At 40.7% G+C, this 18,180-nt stretch overlaps 1 protein-coding gene across 1 annotated transcript in view; it reads left to right on the top strand.

Annotated features, from left to right (window-relative positions):
• The window catches only part of Ern1 (endoplasmic reticulum to nucleus signaling 1), a 96,703-nt gene that overhangs the window by 46,141 nt on the left and 32,382 nt on the right, over positions 1-18,180 (top strand). Inside the window, 2 exon segments of the mRNA XM_057775570.1 lie at positions 11,473-11,506; positions 13,153-13,225. Coding sequence (XP_057631553.1) covers positions 11,473-11,506; positions 13,153-13,225 — 107 coding nt within the window.

Here is an 18,180-nt window from a genome sequence, read left to right as displayed (position 1 = left end):
TAGCATGAATAATAAAAACCCAAGTCAGATATTGGGGTTCAACCTCAATATCAAAAAAAAAAAAAAACAAACAATGCAGCCAAGCAACTAGAAAAGTCTTACCTCTACCAAGGCTAGGCAACCGCAGACTAAACAGATTAAGCAGCTCGAACTCTTCCCATTTTATATTTTCTGTAGTGCTGGGATTAAAGGTGAGGCACCACCACCTGGATTTGTTTCTGCATTGATCTTGTGTAGCCCAGGGTAGTCTTGAACTCACAGAGATTCCATTTCCTTCTGTCTCCCAAATCCTGGGATTGAAGGTGTGTGTCACCACTGCCTGCCCTCTAGTAGCTTAGCTTTGCCCTTCTGATATTCAGCCAAACTTTTTTTTTTTTTTTTTTTTTTTGGCTTTTCGAGACAAGGTTTCTCTGTGGTTTTGGAGCCTGTCCTGGAACTAGCTCTTGTAGACCAGGCTGGTCTCGAACTCACAGAGATCCGCCTGCCTCTGCCTCCCAAGTGCTGGGATTAAAGGCGTGCGCCACCACCGCCCGGCTGGGCCATTTTCTTGATTGCTTGGATATTTCCTCATGATTGTCGTCCCTGTCCAACATGACACTGCAGTATGCACTAGTTTCCCATGCAGACAGCTTGTCCTGTCCTTTCCCAGCTGTGGTAGTAAGAGTTAGAACACAAGGACCTTTTGATTAGACGTTTATTTTAAAATTCTTTCCCCATGAAAGCTAGACTTTTTGCGGCATCTAAGCCTTTCTATTTTACAATGTAACCTGACAACTCTAAGGAGCATAAGGCTTAGAGTAACCATACACCTTTCCTCTGGGGAGAAATATTTCCCTAACTAGGTTGCTTGAATGTCAGACATTTAGTTTTGACTTGGAATCATGAATGACTTTATTTCTTCCAACATTTTATATCAGAAAACAGTATTAGAACATTAAGTTCATTCCTGAGGAAATGGCTGTTGTTTATTGTATTCGGAGCACACCTTGTATCATTGCTGTCTTGTCTGTAGGATTAAGACCATGTCACCTTTCATTCATTTCTTTCTCATACCTTATTTGGTCAGGACTCTACTTTGCTGGTCTCTCATCCATCTCACAATAGCCTGGGCCTGTCTTAATTGAGCTGTTGCATCCTTCTCCCTACTTTTGTGATTCCTTCTCCTTTCTACTTCATTTGTTCTCTGATGCCTGCCTGCCCACTCATCTCATTGTCATAGGACTGCATCACACATCTCTTCATCTCAACTTCCCATTTTGGTCCTGGTGCTTACATTACCCCGTTTTGAAGTTTTCTGTCCTTTGTTTATGGTGGCCTTGCTAGCAGTCCACCTTGTGTTATTTCACACCATCCTGACCAGGCCTGTGTAAGTAGTGGTTTCTTACTCATGTTTACTTGTCACCTCCATGCTCTGAGCTTGCTTCCTCTTTGAAGGGATGGTGTGTGCGTGTGTGTTGAATATTTCAGTCCATACCTAGGAGATCCTATGACATGTGGTAATACATGTTCTAGAAATTTTTGTATATACCATAACATAGATACTCACTGTATGTGTCTGTCCTTCCCCTAATGCAGTTAGCAGAACTAAGCTGATAGTAGATTCTCAATATTTGTTTTTGAGATGTATGTGATAAATCTCAACAGATAATTACTAGTAGTTGGATTTCTGTTCTTCTCAGAGAGAAAGAAAAATAAAAAGGGACAAAAGAAAGGAGGAAGGGAGGGAAAAGTGTTCTTGATGGGTACACACACATTTGGAACTTCATATCTGGTCACTGTTCTTCTTAAATGCCTTTTGAAAGGACCAGTCAAGAACATTTCAGATCACTTAGAGAGATGCACTTGGAAGTATCTGACCAAATTTCGTAGCATCTAGATTGTCCTGGAGAAGTCTCTACTCAAAAGAGGAAGCTGGTTCCAGTGGTTCTGTGTGGTGCCTCATAGAGGTTAAAAGGTGTAGGAGGACAGTACAATCTGTGCTTTCCCTATGTGTATCTAGATACCCTGGAGGAGTAGAGTGTTCTAGAAATACTGGTGCTCATCTTGGGTAGGGAAGAGAATGATCTCTCAAGGCTCTTTGAGCAGTAGTTAGGTGAGCAATGTGTTCTCAAAGGCTCTGTAATCAAAGGGTTCTTCCTACATGGAAGAAGTCTGCCTAGATTCACCTTCAGAGTGTCCATCCTCAGTTAGAGTTTGAGACAGTTATTTACATTGGTTGACTTCATCAAAGCCCTTCTCTATTTAGTGAACTTGTGTGCCCCTCTGCCCCATCCTCTCCTACAACATAACAGTCTGACCAGCTGGTGCTAGGGAAGTCTGGGGTGGGGGTGTTTCTGGCATGCAGTTGCCCTGGTGAACCAGAGGATCAGACCTCCAGAGGTGTCTTACGGGTGAGAGTGGGAATAGAAGGCCTTTGTTTCCAGCTTGTTGGAAAGAGTTTTTGAGGCTTCTTATTTAGCCTTTTTTTCCATTTTGTTTTGTTTTTAGACTCTTCATTTTAGAAGTTATATACATATACAGAAATAAAGAGAACAACAGCAAGAAAGCCTTATATAGCCAGTGCCAGCTACAATAATGATCAACACATGATAATCTGTCCCTTTTCTACTTCTATTTCAAAGCAAAAGCCACATCATCTTATCCATAAATTTAAGTAATTTTTAACATGGTTGAATAAACAGTACTGTGCCTGGACAGCTGCTTTTAACTTGTACTATGTAGGTGTTTGTGTGGGATTGTCTTTTTTATTAGGAAAATTTGGCTGCATTCTACCTGCAGTATTGACTGTCCTAAATTACTGATAGCCGTTCGTTCTGCAGACTATACTGCTCACTGTGCATTAAGAGGGCAAAGGCCCATACAGCAGTCACTCAGAGGTTTGCTCTCTGGTTAGTCACTAAATATATGTGAATTTTTTCTATTTACTGTGTATATTTCACAGCAAGCAAATAGGTAGACCCTGGCCCAAAGTACTTGGAATTCAGTACCATCCTTAAGTAGTTGATACCAAGGAAGCTATATGAAACAAAGTACTTGTTCCATGAGAAACACAGGAGAAATATCGATGGACCAAGTGTGTTTATTTCCTGGAGAAAGAGCTGTTTGAATGGAGTCTGAAGGGCAAACGAATTTAGATAGTGGAGGTGAGCAAATAAGGGCAAGCACAGACACCAGCATCAAAGTCCAGGACGAGTCTGGGAAGAGTTACCAGTGCAAGAAATTACGGAGAAGTCGGCCCGTGGTTGACAATTGTCAAACATTATGCATGAAGGAGTTGATAGTTTTAATCTCAGAATATACTACATTCATTTCGATGGTATTATATCTTTTGTGAAACCGAGTTTGTGGTAGTTGCTATAACAAAATTTACCATGTGAAAGTCTGTGTTAAATGGTAACGAGGGTGGCCATTATTATAAGGTTTGAGAATTCTATAGTACTTGATAGGTACACACATTCTGTTAGTAAGTAATTATGATGAGGAATGAAACATTTTTCAGCTTTTGTAACCCCATGGCTTCTTATCTACTAGACCCTAAATACTAAGTTGCTAAGACCTTATCTGCTCAAAAAGTGGAACTGTTAGAAATTTCTTTAGGGAAATTGCTGACATGAAGACTGCTATAAACCTGAAGGATGGGGAACTAACTTAAGCCACAGCAGTAGAAGGCATTTAGCAGGTGGAGAAGAGCCATTGGAGGATTTTAGGTAAGAAGAGACATGGATTGCCTTTCTCAAGCCCTCTTAGGTAGCAAGTGGAATGTGGGTCTTAGAGGCAGAGATGAATAGCTGGAGTGTAGACCAGTGGGAATGATGATTCATATTCTCTCTCTCTCTCTCTCTCTCTCTCTCTCTCTCTCTCTCTCTCTCTCTCTCTCTCTCTCTCTCTCTCATCTCTATCTCTCTCTCAAGACAGGGTTTCTCTGTGTAGCCCTGTCTTTCCTGGAACTCAGTCTGTAGACCAGGCTGGCCTCGAACTCAGAAATTTGCCTGCCTCTGCCTCCCCATGCTGGCAGTAAAGGTGTGCGCCACCACTGCCTGGCAATTCTCTCAGTTTTAAAGTGATAAAATGAAAAGGAGGAGGAGGTAAGTTCCAAAACAATATTTAGTAAATAAACATTTATAAAACTTGGAATCTAATTGAATGGAAATAGTAAGAGAAAGTAATACTAAGGACAAGAATGTTTGCAGATTATGTGACTGGGTAGTGCCAGGGCACCAGTCCCTTTAAGGTTATAGAGTGGGGAGTAGGTGCTAGGGCCTGAGAGGCTGGAAATGGGGGCATTGTCAGTGCCAGGTGGGGACCTACCAAGAAGGATTTGAGAGTACCTTTTAAGTTTGCTCACTGAAATGTTACTGTGGCAGTGTGATCTTGACAGGGGAAAGGGCTGGGAAAGTGTAGGTGAGAAAGGGGGTGGAGAACTTGAAGCAATGCTTTCCTGTATTGTATGGCTCAGCATCAAATCACCTGGCATATGTTACTAGAGCAAATTCCTGCCTCTCCAGACATTTATTTTCTCGGGCTTGGGCCTAGAAATCAGCCTTTAAAACCATACTATTGGATGTCTGCAGTTGTAAAATGCATCTACTTTGGAAAAGTTGTTTGGAAGTTTCTTGTCATATGTAAATAATATGACGCAGCCATTCCATCCCTTAAACAGCTTCCCAGGGGAAAGAAAAAAATAGTTCAAATAGAGATCCAGATTCTAGTGTTAGTAGTTTTATTCACAATAACCCAAACCAGGAAGCATCCCAAATGTCCAACAGATAGGTAGGGAAACAAATAGAGGCACATCCTTAAGGCAGATGCTACTCATTCATTTTAGTTGATGATACAAAACAGGGATGAATTTCAAAAACATTGTACAATGAAAAAGAATCCCTTCACAAATAATCTCCATTTGTCAAACTTAAACAAAGGAATTTAGCGGTGGTTGTCTGGGGAGTGGGGATGATTTGGGAATATTAATTCTGGAAGAGTGTAAGAAAGTGTTTGGGATAACAGAAATAGTCTATATGTGAAGGTGGTGACATAGGTTATATGGCTTTCAAGATTATTTAAACTATACTTTACTGCATTTAGGGAAGAAAGGAGATCATATGCAGAAGAGAGGGGGAGGAGTCAGAGACTTTAGAGATAGAGAAGGAGTTGGAGATCCTTCGAGATAGGTGGGATGCTGCCTAGGGCTCCAAACAGGAGTGTGCAATATCAGCATATGAAGGATGGAGCTGACAAACTCAGTCATGGGTGAAAGGTAAGAAGTCTTAGGGATCTCCTACGGTCTCCTGCATTTTACCTGTGATACTGGAGGCAAGGAGTGGAGATTTGACATAAGTTGGGATAAGTGGGGACAGAGGCCAACCAGGAAGTATATAAATAAATATCCTAATGACATGGGACCCAGCAGGGCATATATGTGCATAATGTTTTCCCAAATGATTGCAGTGTTTTCTTTTTTTTTCTTTTTGTTTTTTTGAGACATGATCTCTCTGTTTAATCCTGACTGTCCTGGAACTCATTTTGTAGGTCAGGCTGGCCTCAAACTCAATAATCCACCTGCCTCTGCCTCTGCCCTTGAGTGCTGGGTGCACCACCACAGCCAACTGATTACAGTGTTTTCAACATTATGTACTTATGTTGTACAGTACCACATACAATGAAGATATACAATGAAAATACAAAAAATTGAAAACTGAAAATATCTTTCTAGAAAAGGAAAAAAAAAGGCTTAAATCCTGGCTGAACATTTGACACTGGAGGATATAGAGCATCTTCAACTTCAGTTTTTCAGAGTTGATCAATATTTTGCTTTGGTAACTATCATCACTGAAAACCTACTTCACACAAATCCATAGTACAAAATGACAGAAGTATATTTAGGACCATTTTAGACATTGTTGGAAATTTTCTCCTAATTACAGGGCAAAGTTAATGATCTTTTTAAAAATAAAACTGATGTCAGTGACTCAAACAACGGGGCTTTTAAAAATATATATATTTATTTATTTACTTTGAGATAAGGTCAGACTATGTAGTCCTGACTGGCCTGGAACTTGCTGTGTAGACCACACTGGCCTCAAACCCAAGAAAGCTAGCTGCCTGCCTCTCCTGAGTGCTAGGATTAAAGGTATGGGCCACCAAACCTAATTCAAACATCAGTTTTTAAAGTCAAACATTTTAACACAATACAATCTAAAGATAATAGTAATTTGATACATGCTGAGGAGTAAGAGTAGGAAAATATTAAAAGTTTTGTTAAAAGTTTTTGTTGCTGTAATTAATAATTGAACAATTATGTTTCTTTTTGTTGTTGTTAGTGGGGTTTTGTTTTGGTTTTTGTTGATTTGTTTGTTCGTTTGAGACAGTCTCAAGTTAACCCAGGCTGCCTTAGAACTTACTGTGCAGCTGGGGATGACCTTTGACATTTTAATTCTCTGCACTGTACACCTACCAAGTTTGGAAATTGTAAGTATGCACCACCATAATTGACTTTAAATTATTGTCTTCCTATAAGAGCAGAAAACTTTGTATGTACAATAAAAATAATGTCGTTCATAACATAAGCCTAGGCATCTCTACTTTGAGTCACAATGTTTCAGGTAGTGGTAATGACATAGTATGCCATGATGGCATTCAAGGTGCAAAGGATGCTTTGTATTCAGAGCCAAGACTGCAGTGAGGTTGCACAATATAGCATGGATGAGGGCTGCCAGAAATACCTTGGCGTTCAAAAAACTTCTACTCTCGCCAAATTCTTCCTGACCCCATATTCAATTATGCTGTCCCATGTGGGTTTAAGAAGTTGGACTTTGTTAACAATAGAGGGTACTCAATCCTAGCACTGGAACTTTCATTTGTGTGTGTGTTTCTCTTTGTGTATGTGCTTCTTGTGCTTTTTATCTGTTTGCTTTGTTCTGTTCTTTTTTTTTTTTTTTTGGTTTTTCGAGACAGGGTTTCTCTGTGGTTTTGGAGCCTGTCCTGGAACTAGCTCTTGTAGACCAGGCTGGTCTCGAACTCACAGAGATCCACCTGCCTCTGCCTCCCAAGTGCTGGGATTAAAGGCGTGCGCCACCACCGCCCGGCTTTTTTTAATGTTTTTTAAAGAGAGAGAGAAGGCATGGATTTAGATGGGTGGGAAGGTAGAGAGAATCTGGGAGGAGATGGGGGGGAACCGTAATCAGAATATATTGTATGAAAAAAATCTATTTTCAAAACAAACAAAAAAGTCATATAGGATACTCAAGATGCTAGTCTTGGGTGAAAGATGGAGGGAGTATTTGGACAGTGGGGGCTGAGGTGCTTGTAGCACATAGAGGAAATGTCCAGTTGATTCTGAGAGAATAGCTCCAGGTAGGGACCTAGACTCTCCCCTGCCTTGTGATTAGGGCTGGTTATATTGAGAGAGGAGAGGCTTGAGCAGGAACCTGGAAATGCCCTTCCAGATGGAGCAAGGCAGCACTCCTGTTGGAGATAGGAGCACTTCCACCCTGACAAGCTTGGACAAAGGAAAGTGGTCATCTGCTTTGCCAGTTTTGTCTCTGGTTAACAAAGATCAGATTAGCACAGTATGGTAGTAGTAAATGTCATCTGATCTGGCCTGGGATGCTGGACACCAGCTGGTGGAACTGAGTCCAGTGGCTGTTCCTGGAAGGACAACAGTTAGCAGTTTGGTTTCTTCCCAAGGTACTCCTGGGAGAGACCAAACATTGTTTTCAGTGGTATTTCCCCATGACTTTACCTGCTAACTTCACTTTTACCTTGAATTACACCCATTTTATACCCCCCCCTTTTCCTTTCTATAAGTAAAACAGCTCAGTGAGGTTGACATTTACCCTTATCTGGCTCCATATGGATAGGCTGGCCTATTTTGCAGAAGTATTTGCTTAGAGCCCTGTGGATTGCTCAGGGTTTCTTTTCATTGCTTGAAAACTTGTAAGCTAGAGTCTTGCCTGATACAGTTCTCATTAGTAAGTCAAAAAATGTTTTCCCTGTTGATCTTTCATCACACATTTTCAAGTGATGTTTAATTTTATTTTTGTTGTTTATCTTTAATCGTTATTGGTGTAGAAAATTCCAAAAATATGTACAGAAAATAATGGAAAGACTCCATGTTCCTGATTCCATTTCTAGCAAGTTGTCAGCAGTCTGCCACTTTTTGCTTTATTTGCCCTTTACTCAACTCTTTTCTGTACTATTTTCTTTTTTTAAAAAGATTTATTTATTTATTTGTTTATTTATTTATTTATTATGTATACAATGTTCTGCCTTCAATGCGTCCCTGCAGGCCAGAAGTTGGCACCAGATCTTATTGCGGGTGGTTGTGAAGTACTCTGGGTGCTGGGAATTGAACTCAGAACTTCTGGAAGAGCAGTGTTCTTAATTGCTGAGCCATCTCTCCAGCCCCTCTGTACTATTTTCAAGCAAATCTTGGATTTTTCCCATACCAAACAAAGTCTCACTAGCCCAGGCTGACCTTGAACTTGGAATCCTCCTGCCTTAGGCTCCCAAGTGTTAGAATAACACGTGTGTACTGCCGTGCCTGGCCACCAATGATTCTTCAAGAAGAAAAGTATTGTGGAAAAGGCCATTGTTAAACCTCAATCTGAGTTGTTAACCTGGCCTGTACCTTATCAGAAGCTTGTCCAGGTACCCTGTTATACTGAGTGGTGTTAAGGAATATTATTTTCAGGTGTGTTACTTTTATTTATGCTGCCTTTGATTAACTGTAAAGCCGTGATTCTTTGCCTGTTTAAAACACACGAAGGTCCCAATAAAGAGGTGAACTGCCAGTAGCGAGGCAAAAGCAAGGATAGGTGGGTCTAGCAGACAGAGAATATTAAAAAGAGAAAGAGGAGCAAGAGAACAAGGAAAGGAGGACATTAGAGGCCAGCCATCCAGCCAGTCACGGAGTAAGAAGGAAAGGAAGGTATACAGAAATAGAGAAAGATAAAAAACCCAGAGGCAAAAGGTAGTTGGGAGGATAATTTAAGCTAAGAAAAGCAGACAAGAAATAAGCTAAGCTAAGGCCGGGCATTGACAACTAAGAATAAGCCTCTGTGTGTGATTTATTTGGGAGCTGGATGGCAGGCCCCCCAAAAATCGAAAGAGTAAAATAGCACACAATAGAGTGGATGAGGAGTGTGAGACAACCATATGGCCACAGCCCTAGAGTTTATCTCTTCCTAAGACTAGAAAGTAAAGATGGTTCTTTAATACTGAAATTGTTGGCCCAGGTACTTTGTTTCCCACTGACATCCTGTGTCTTGTTTTATTTAACTTTTTTATGTGCATTGGTGTGAAGGTGTCAGATCCCCTGGAACTGGAGTTACAAATAGTTTTAAGTTGCTATGTGGGTGCTAGGAATCAAACCCGGGTCCTCTGGAAGAGCAGCCAGCGTTCTTACCTGCTGACCCATCTCTCTAGCCCTTGACCCCCTGAATCTTATGATGCAGGGTGTACCTTCAGACTTGAAGCCTCAAAAAGTCAGAGGGCCAGTAGATAAGCCATAATAAGCTAGAGAAATCTTCCTCTGGAGATGAGTTCATTAGCCTGAGTGAACTATACAGCAAAGATCAGGCTGTGAACAGGAATTCAAATGCTTTAACATCCATGTCTTGTTTTTATAATTGCTAGATTTTTTTCAGCAGTGTCTTCTTCTGTTTTATATATGACACCATTAAATGACTGAAGTAAGCAAAAAAGACAAATGATTCTTACACTGCTGTGTTCTCTTTGGAATGTGACATTCTTGCTTTTGCTGGCTGTATAGCTTTGGGGATGAGTTGGAGTTTCTGGACCCTAATTGCACCTTGCCTGGTTTGTTTCAGTTGAGTGAGTGTTGTGTGCCTTTATTTCCTGTCTCTTGCATCAGTCTGTTTGTGAGAGTGTACTGAGAGGTGATTAATGGGAAAGATAAACACGTGCTTATGGGCTGAAAGTTCACCCTGTTTCCTGCGGTGTCTTTGGTTTAGTGAATTGTTTGTTTGCTGCCTGCAGACCACATCTGGTGTATGTCTCTGTTGTGAGCATCGGCTGCTCTTAAAGCAGAGTCAACATATGATAAGGCTCGAAAGACTTTACTTCACAGGAAAATCCCAAGTGACAAAGAGATCAGACAGCTGTCTGTCATCGTGTGCCTCTAGAATCTAGAACTCTGCATACAAAATCTTGTTTGACCGTTTCCCTCCTTTTTGCCTTGGAGTGTACAACTTGATTGTAGCTGTGGGGATTTGCTGGCAGTACTGCCTCATTGAGCAGCATCTCTGTGTGTTCAAGGCCAGCCAGAGCTGCACAGTCAAACCCTGTCTCAAAACAAAATTAACAACAAAGCTTTTTATTAGGACTTTTTAAGAGGCCTTAATTTTCTGCAAAACAGATAATTTAACCATATCAAGGAATAGTTTCTTCATTTATAATGCTACTGTGAACATCTTTGTACAAATAGCTCTTCCTGTATTTTATACCATTTTAAGCTAGATTTTATGGAAATACAGAGTGGATCAAAGAGAATCAACACTTGAAGTCTATAAGATTGCCACAAGGTGCTATGGGGTTTTTACTATCCAGTTAGCATCTGTTATGAATCCAAAATATGGCATTTCCTATTGGAAATATCTAGGTATCTGACAACAGACTATTAATTTCAGATTTTAAAAGTTCTTCTGGTAGGTGGACTGGAGAGATGGCTCAGGAGTTAAGAGCATTGACTACTCTTCCCGAGGACCTAGCTTCAATACCCAATATACATATGGCGATCCACAACTATCTGTAACTCCACTGCCAGGGCTCCCATGCCCCCTTCTGGCCTCTGCAGGTACTTTTTATGCATGTGGCACAGAGACATACATGAAGGCAAACCACTCATACATATAAAAAATAAACATTTTATTAGACTTATTTATTATTTTATTTTGTATCTGAATGTTTTGTCTGTGTATGTATATGTACCATGCATGCTTGGTGTCCTCAGAGGCCAGAAGAGAGCATCAGATCCCCTGGAATTGGAATTATGGATGGCCGTGAACCACCATGTGGGTGCTAGGAGTCCAACTTGACTCCTCTACAAGAACAACAAATGAGCCGGGCGGTGGTGGCGCACGCCTTTAATCCCAGCACTCGGGAGGCAGAGGCAGGCGGATCTCTGTGAGTTCGAGACCAGCCTGGTCTACAAGAGCTAGTTCCAGAACAGGCTCCAAAACCACAGAGAAACCCTGTCTCGAAAAACCAAAAAAAAAAGAACAACAAATGCTTTTAACCTTTGTGCCATCTCTCCAACCCCCTCTACCTAGTCTTAGTAAGAATTGTAAGCACTTAACCTTTGTGCCTCTGTGTGTTTCCTGAAGTGCCCTCTCATACTTAGCCTAGTGCAGGCTAGCCTTAGTTGTTGGTACAGCTTGAAAGTTGGTCCTGGGGTGCCTCCAGGGCCTGACATTTCAGAGCCCAGCTGATGATGCTTCTTGTTCTTTTGCACAGATCCAGTCCTGCAGGTCCCAACACACGTGGAAGAGTAAGTTTCCTTATCTCTTTAGTATTTCCTTTTAATTTGTCACCTTATTTAGTTGCCAGGCACAAATACATGCACAAGTTTAAAGTGTAGCAAGAATTTTTGAGACATAAAAATTTTCTAGGTGGGTGATTGTTAGAAACCGCTGGTCCTTGGGTGAGGAGGGCAAGTAATATTAAAACGAGTTGTTTAAAGTGGAATTTTTTTCTGAGACAAGGTCTCACTATGTAGTTCTGATTGTCCTAGAGCTTGCTGTGTAGACCAAGCTGTCCTCAAACTCACAGAGATCTGTCTGCCTCTGCCTCGTGAATGCTGTGTTTAAAAGCATGCACCACTATGCCTGGCAACTTGAGATGGAACTTAAATTGAGTTTTGAACTAAATTCCAAAGTCAGAATTTCTCTTTTTAAAATTTATTTATTTATTCATTCTCTTAAATATACATACATACATACACACACACACACACATATTTATGTGTATGGTTGTTTTGCTTACATGCATGTCTGGGTATCAGGTGTGTTGCCTGGTGCCCATGGAGGCCAGAAAAGGGCCTCAGATCTCCTAGGACTTGAGTTACAGATAGTAGTGAGACACTGTGTGGGTGCTGAGAATTGAGCCTGGGTCCTCTAGAAGAATAGACAGCTCTTAACTGCTGAACCATTTTCTCCCTGGCTCTCTTTCTGTTCACTGTATCACATCACAGAGAGGAAAGGGGAATGTAACCTGCTCTTAGAGTGTGTGGTGTTCAAGGGAACATTGTTGCCTGTAAGAGCCTGAAATGATGGAACAACCCAAATTGAAAAGAGATTTGATAAAGAATTCTTTATGGTACTAATTATAGTTCCATCTTTAGCACATTCACCTGACAGATGATCAACTTGAGTCTTCTTGTGAGATGTTACTAACAGACCTTACTCTGTTTCCCTGACAGGTTTTCTTATGTTAGGCTTTTAGAGTTTGTTTTTATTGCTATACTTTAAGAAATAAAAGTATGTTGAAAATGACAGGTGGATATGAGCAACACTAATTAGATTTCGTAGATTGTTTTTTAAAAATTAAAAAGAGGGGCTGGAGAGATAGTTCAGCAGTTAAGAGCACTTGTTGCTTCTACAGAGGATTTGGTTCAGTTCCCAGCACCCACATGGTAGCTCACAACCATCCCTAACCCTGGTTCCAGGAGAACCAAAAGGCATATGTGTGGTACATATACATAGCAGGGGAGGTGTAGGGATAGTTAGAAGGGAGTGTGGAAAATGGATGCGATCAAAACATTACATATGTATTTATGAAATTTGAAGAATAAATAAAACTACAGATTTGGCCAGTTTATACATAAAACTGTTGCTGCTAAATATTAATTGTTGATGTTCACATACAGTAGACGTAGAAGTTGAAAACAGACTTGCTAAGCTTTTTCATTTATTTCATTGTCATCCACAGTGCCCTGACCAAAAGACAGTTTACTTATGTGGCTTCATATGACTTTTCTTTCTCAGGTTATTTTTCTCCTCTCTCTCTGTCTCTCTGTCTCTATCTGTCTCTCTCTCATCCTCCATGTCATGATTTTACATGAATTTGATCATTATGGTCTTTTGTTCTGTGTCCTGAGCTATAGTTTATCATTGATGGTTATTATTTAATTTCTAGGCCTGCTTTCCTCCCAGATCCCAATGATGGCAGTCTGTACACACTTGGAGGCAAGAACAACGAAGGCCTTACGGTGAGAATATTTAGCTTCTTTGTATACTCTGGATTCTTAACTAAGTCCTTATGTGCACCTGCAAGTGAGACCATCTAGGAGCTTCATACAAATTGCTGGGGATTCTGATTCAGATCATCTGGTATGGGGCATGGGCATCAGTGCCTGTTTAGAGGTTTCTAAATGAGCTTTAAAAAAAATTTTTTTTATTGAGGTCAGGCAGTGGTGGCACATACCTTTAATCCCAACACTTTGGGAGGCCGAGGCAGGAGGATCTCAGTGAGTTCGAGGTCAGCCTCATCTACAAAGTTAGTTTCAGGACAGTTAGGATTGTTACACAGAGAAACCCTGTCTCAAAAAAAAACCAAAACAAAACAAAATTGAGCCAGATGGTCTTGGTAGATGTCTCTAATTCCAGTACTTGGGAGGCAGAGGCAGACAGATCTCATTGAGTTTCAGGACAGCCAGGACTGTTGCACAGAGAAAGCTTGTCTCAAAGACAAAAACAACAAAAGGAAATGTACTTTGAAATACTATTTACTGGGCCAGTGAGTTGACTCTGGGTAAGGGCACTTCCAGGGTGGATCCCCAGGGCTCACATGGTAGAAGGAGAGAACTGACTCCTATAAGTTGTTCTCTGGCCTCCACATATGTGTTGTGGCATGCATTCAGTCCCCCTTACAGTACACATAGATGAATAAATTCATAAAAATATTAAAAGATTTCTCCACCCCTCTCATTTCAGAGAGATAAGCTTTTTTTTTTTAGTAGAAGCATGTGATAGTCTACTGCCATCTCCACTTGGGATTCTAGATCAGTAATTCTCAACATTGTAATAACCTGAGGCATGCTGAAAAAAAATATTGAGCCTATGGGGCTAAAGAGATGACTCAGCTATAAGGTCTCTTCCAGGAGATCTAGGTTCCGTTCCCAGCACCTGTACAGCAGCTCACAACCATCTGTTACTCCAGTTCCAGGGCATCTGACATCTTTTTCTGTCCACCTTGGGTTCTGCACACATGTGATACACAGACACAATTTAGGCAAATCCTTATACACATAAAAATAAATGAAATATATTTTTTAAAATGTTTTAAAAGACATTCTGAGCCTCTTTTTAATAAACAGTGTAAGTCTTGGGGTGGGAATGTGGTTCAGTAGTAAAACACTTGCCTGATACAGGCCTCTGGGTTTGCTCTCCAGCACAAGGTAGTGAAAATACAAATAGATCAGTGGGTATCCATGTAGAAATAAGAGATCTTGATTAAATCCATCCACATAAAAAATCAGTTTCAGACAAATCACATATTAATAAATGTGAGATGCAAGATAATAAAGCTTTAGGAGTAAGTAGTAGAAGAACTTCATGGTCTTAGAATATGTCATTATTTTAAAACATTTTTATTACACTTATTTGTGTGTGTGTGTGTGTGTACGTGTGTGTACACCCACTCATTCCACAGTGAGTGTATAAGATCAGAGGAGGATACCATTTCACCAGCCCATAATGATTTCTTAAATAGGATACTTTTAAATATACCAGCCATAAATTTAGGTAAAAGTTGATACATTGGTTAGGATAAAATTGAGAGCTTTTTTTTCTCCTGAAGAAAGGAGGGCACAAAATATTTGTAGTCCACACACCCAACATTTGGAAAACAGAAAAAAAAATCCGTATTTAGAAAATAAAAATAACTCCTATAGGGGCCAAATTCAATTCCAAGCACTGCAAAAACTGGGTATGGGGACACATGTCTCTAATCCCAGCACTCAAGAGGTGAAGACTGGAGGATCAGAAGTTGAAGGTCATTCTCAGCTACATAGGGAGTTTGAGAACAGTCTGAATTACATGAGACTGTCTCAAATAACCAACCAGAAGAATTCCTGTGTGTAATTAGAAAAAGACAGGCATAGTGGTGCACACCTTTCATCCCAGCACAGAGGCAGAGGCAGGCAGGTCTCTGTAAATATGATGCTAATATGGTCTACATAGTGGGTTGCAGACCAGCCAGACTCTCAAAACACCAAAAAAGAAAAAGACCAGAGAAAAAAGGAACTGGGATTGGTATGTAAAATGAGAAAATGTTTTAAAAAAATAAATAGCCGGGCCCGTGGTGGCGCATGCCTTTAATCCCAGCACTCGGGAGGCAAAGACAGGCGGATCTCTGTGAGTTCGAGGCCAGCCTGGTCTACAAGAGCGAGTTCCAGGACAGGCTCCAAAGCTATCTCGGGAAAAAAAAAAAAAAAAAAGTCTTTTAAAAAATAAATAAATAAATAAAAGAAGAAAAAGATGAGCCAATAGAAAGATAGAAGAATGTGTTCAAATGGTGAATAAATGCATGAAAGGTGTCATTAGGGAAATACAATTGCAATCACAATACCACTCCTACCCAGTGTGCATATGATGACTGGAATACCTAGCCAAAGAAAGAGAGACCTTGTGTTTGTGGAGATGCCATTAGCCAGAGCTCTGTCTACTGGGAGATGCAGGCAGTACAACTGGCTCAGCAGCATATGTGGCAGAACCTACAACCCAGTAACCCCTCCCAGGCATGGGCCCAAGAGAAGTGCGTGAGTATGTTCTCCCGAAAGCCAAAAGACCTTGTGTAGCATGTCTCTACTTCTGTGCAAAGACCAGGACCAAAAACAACTTGGGAAGGACAGTGTTTGTTTCATCTCAGCAACTCTCAGGTCGCACTCTGTAACTAAGGAAAGTCACAGCAGGAACTCCAGGTGTGGGAACTGAAGCAGAAATCATGCAGGAATGCAGCTTACTGGTTTGTACCTCCTGGCTTGCTGTTTGCTTTCCTGTACACTTCAGGACCACATGTTCAGGAATGGCACCACCCACAGTGGGCAGGACCATTCCATATTAATCATCAACCAAGAAAATGTCCCACACACTTTGCCTATAGGGCAATCTGGTGGGGGTATTTTCTCAGTTGAGTTTCCCTTCTGAAATGACTCCAGCCCATGTCAGGTTGACAATACAACAACCAGGACAATTATTTATTCAATCATACTGCTTATTGTATGCAAAATATAGAATCTAGCTAAATACATCAATAGTAGAATGGATAAATAATGAGATAGTTGTTCAGTTGAATGTTCAGCTGCAAGAGCCAACAGTCATGTGCATTCAACATGGATCTATCTCTCAAATATAACACTAAGTAAAATATGACAGAACAGGCCACGTACTGAAGGATTCATTTATATAAATCTCAAAACCAGGAAAAACTACATTCTGTTGATTTTGAAGTAAACATAATAGTTACCCAAGAGAGTTAATAATGACAGAAGGCCCAGAGGGACTTCTAGAGAGCTAGAATGATATGGATGTTAGTAGCAGATATGTTGACTTGATGCACATTACTGAGCTATGCTTATGTGTGCCATTCTGGTTGTATACTTTACAAGGAAGTTTTGAAAGCCTTCATATGATTCTAAGGTGCAGCCAAGGATGAAAACCCCTGGTCTAGAGCCTTGAGTGAACTCTCGTGAGCTCTCAAACGTATATTTTAAAATTAGATTCCGAGCACCTGGGGCAGATACAGAAAGAGAAAGGCAAGACTAGGGATGGAGCTGCATGCACTGCACCCTCCACGTGTCTCTGCATTGGTTTCTCTCCACATCACGTAAAACATGTCTGTGTTTTAAGCATTTTGTTTGCTAGATGTATTGTGGAGTGATCGGGATAAATCACTTCATTTGAACATCTTGTTAACCTATCTATGACTGTTGTCCCCACGTTAGGGGTATAGAAACTGAACCTGGACAAGACAAAGAATGTACAAAGGCCAAAGCTCCAGGACTGGTGTTTGTACTTAAAGAGCTGTGCTTTTTCAAGGATGCGCTCTCAGCTGTGATAGTATCTGTCTTGGAACACAAGATTCCAGAGTGATTCCAAAAGCATCTGGCAAAACTCTAGTAGATATTACTCCATCTTGCTGTCATTTTCCTTTTTCTAAGATTTAATTTGAATTTTGGAATGATGAGAAAATCCAAATAGTTAATTAGTATCTATGTCTCTGTTTATTTTTTGTTTTTGTTTTTCAAGAAGAAGTTTCTCTGTGTAGCCTTGTCTGTCCTAGAGCTTGCTTTGTAGACCAGGCTGGCTTTGAACTTGAGATCTACATGCCTCTGCCTCCTGAGTGCTGGAATTAAAGGCTTGTGCCACCATGCTGGGCCAGCTCTGTTTATCAACACTACTAAAAAATCTTTTATTCTTGGAGAAAAGGTGACAGTGTAGTAGAATCCTAACAGCAGGTACCTGCAGTTTCAGGGCCTGTTCCAAAAATAAAGTTCACCGAAACAAGCAGTGGCCAAAAGGGCCGCTCAGAGGTCAGCTGTGGGCTCAGAAGAGGCAGTTTTATGATGAAATGTGTTGAAACGTTGGGAGTTCTTGGAGTTTCTTTTCTTGGCACCTACCATAACTTCCTTTTTATAACCCAAAGACTCTGTTTTCAGTAGAGAATTACTTACTAAATGAAACACTAAAACCCAGACCTTTGTGTTGTCCATGTAACCATTCTCCTTTCCTTGAGCCTTGACTGTCTTCTAAGTTGCTTCTTTTCAGCATTAATGTCATGATCCTCCCATGGTAAAAGTCATTGTCATTCTACCTAGCTTGGATATCTTTGGGTCAGTTTTTGAAGACAGATTTTTTTTAATTTTTATTTTTATTTTTCGGTTTTTTTGAGACAGGGTTTCTCTGTGGTTTTGGAGCCTGTCCTGGAACTAGCTCTTGTAGACCAGGCTGGTCTCGAACTCACAGAGATCCGCCTGCCTCTGCCTCCCAAGTGCTGGAATTAAAGGCGTGCACCACCACTGCCCAGCTACTCTCCACATTTTTGTAATTTTCTAGAAAAGATTTATGGAACCCTCAGGGAATACCTGGACAGGAAACCTGAGGGACCTGTGCATCCTAGGATGTGTCAAATAAATGAATTGGTGTACAGAGTTCAGAGACCAGG

This window comes from Chionomys nivalis, chromosome 7 (assembly GCF_950005125.1).
Source record: "Chionomys nivalis chromosome 7, mChiNiv1.1, whole genome shotgun sequence".
Classification (NCBI taxonomy): Eukaryota; Metazoa; Chordata; class Mammalia; order Rodentia; family Cricetidae; genus Chionomys; species Chionomys nivalis.
The sequence above is the reverse complement of the archived record's forward strand: the minus strand, read 5'-3'. Positions and strand labels throughout refer to the sequence as shown.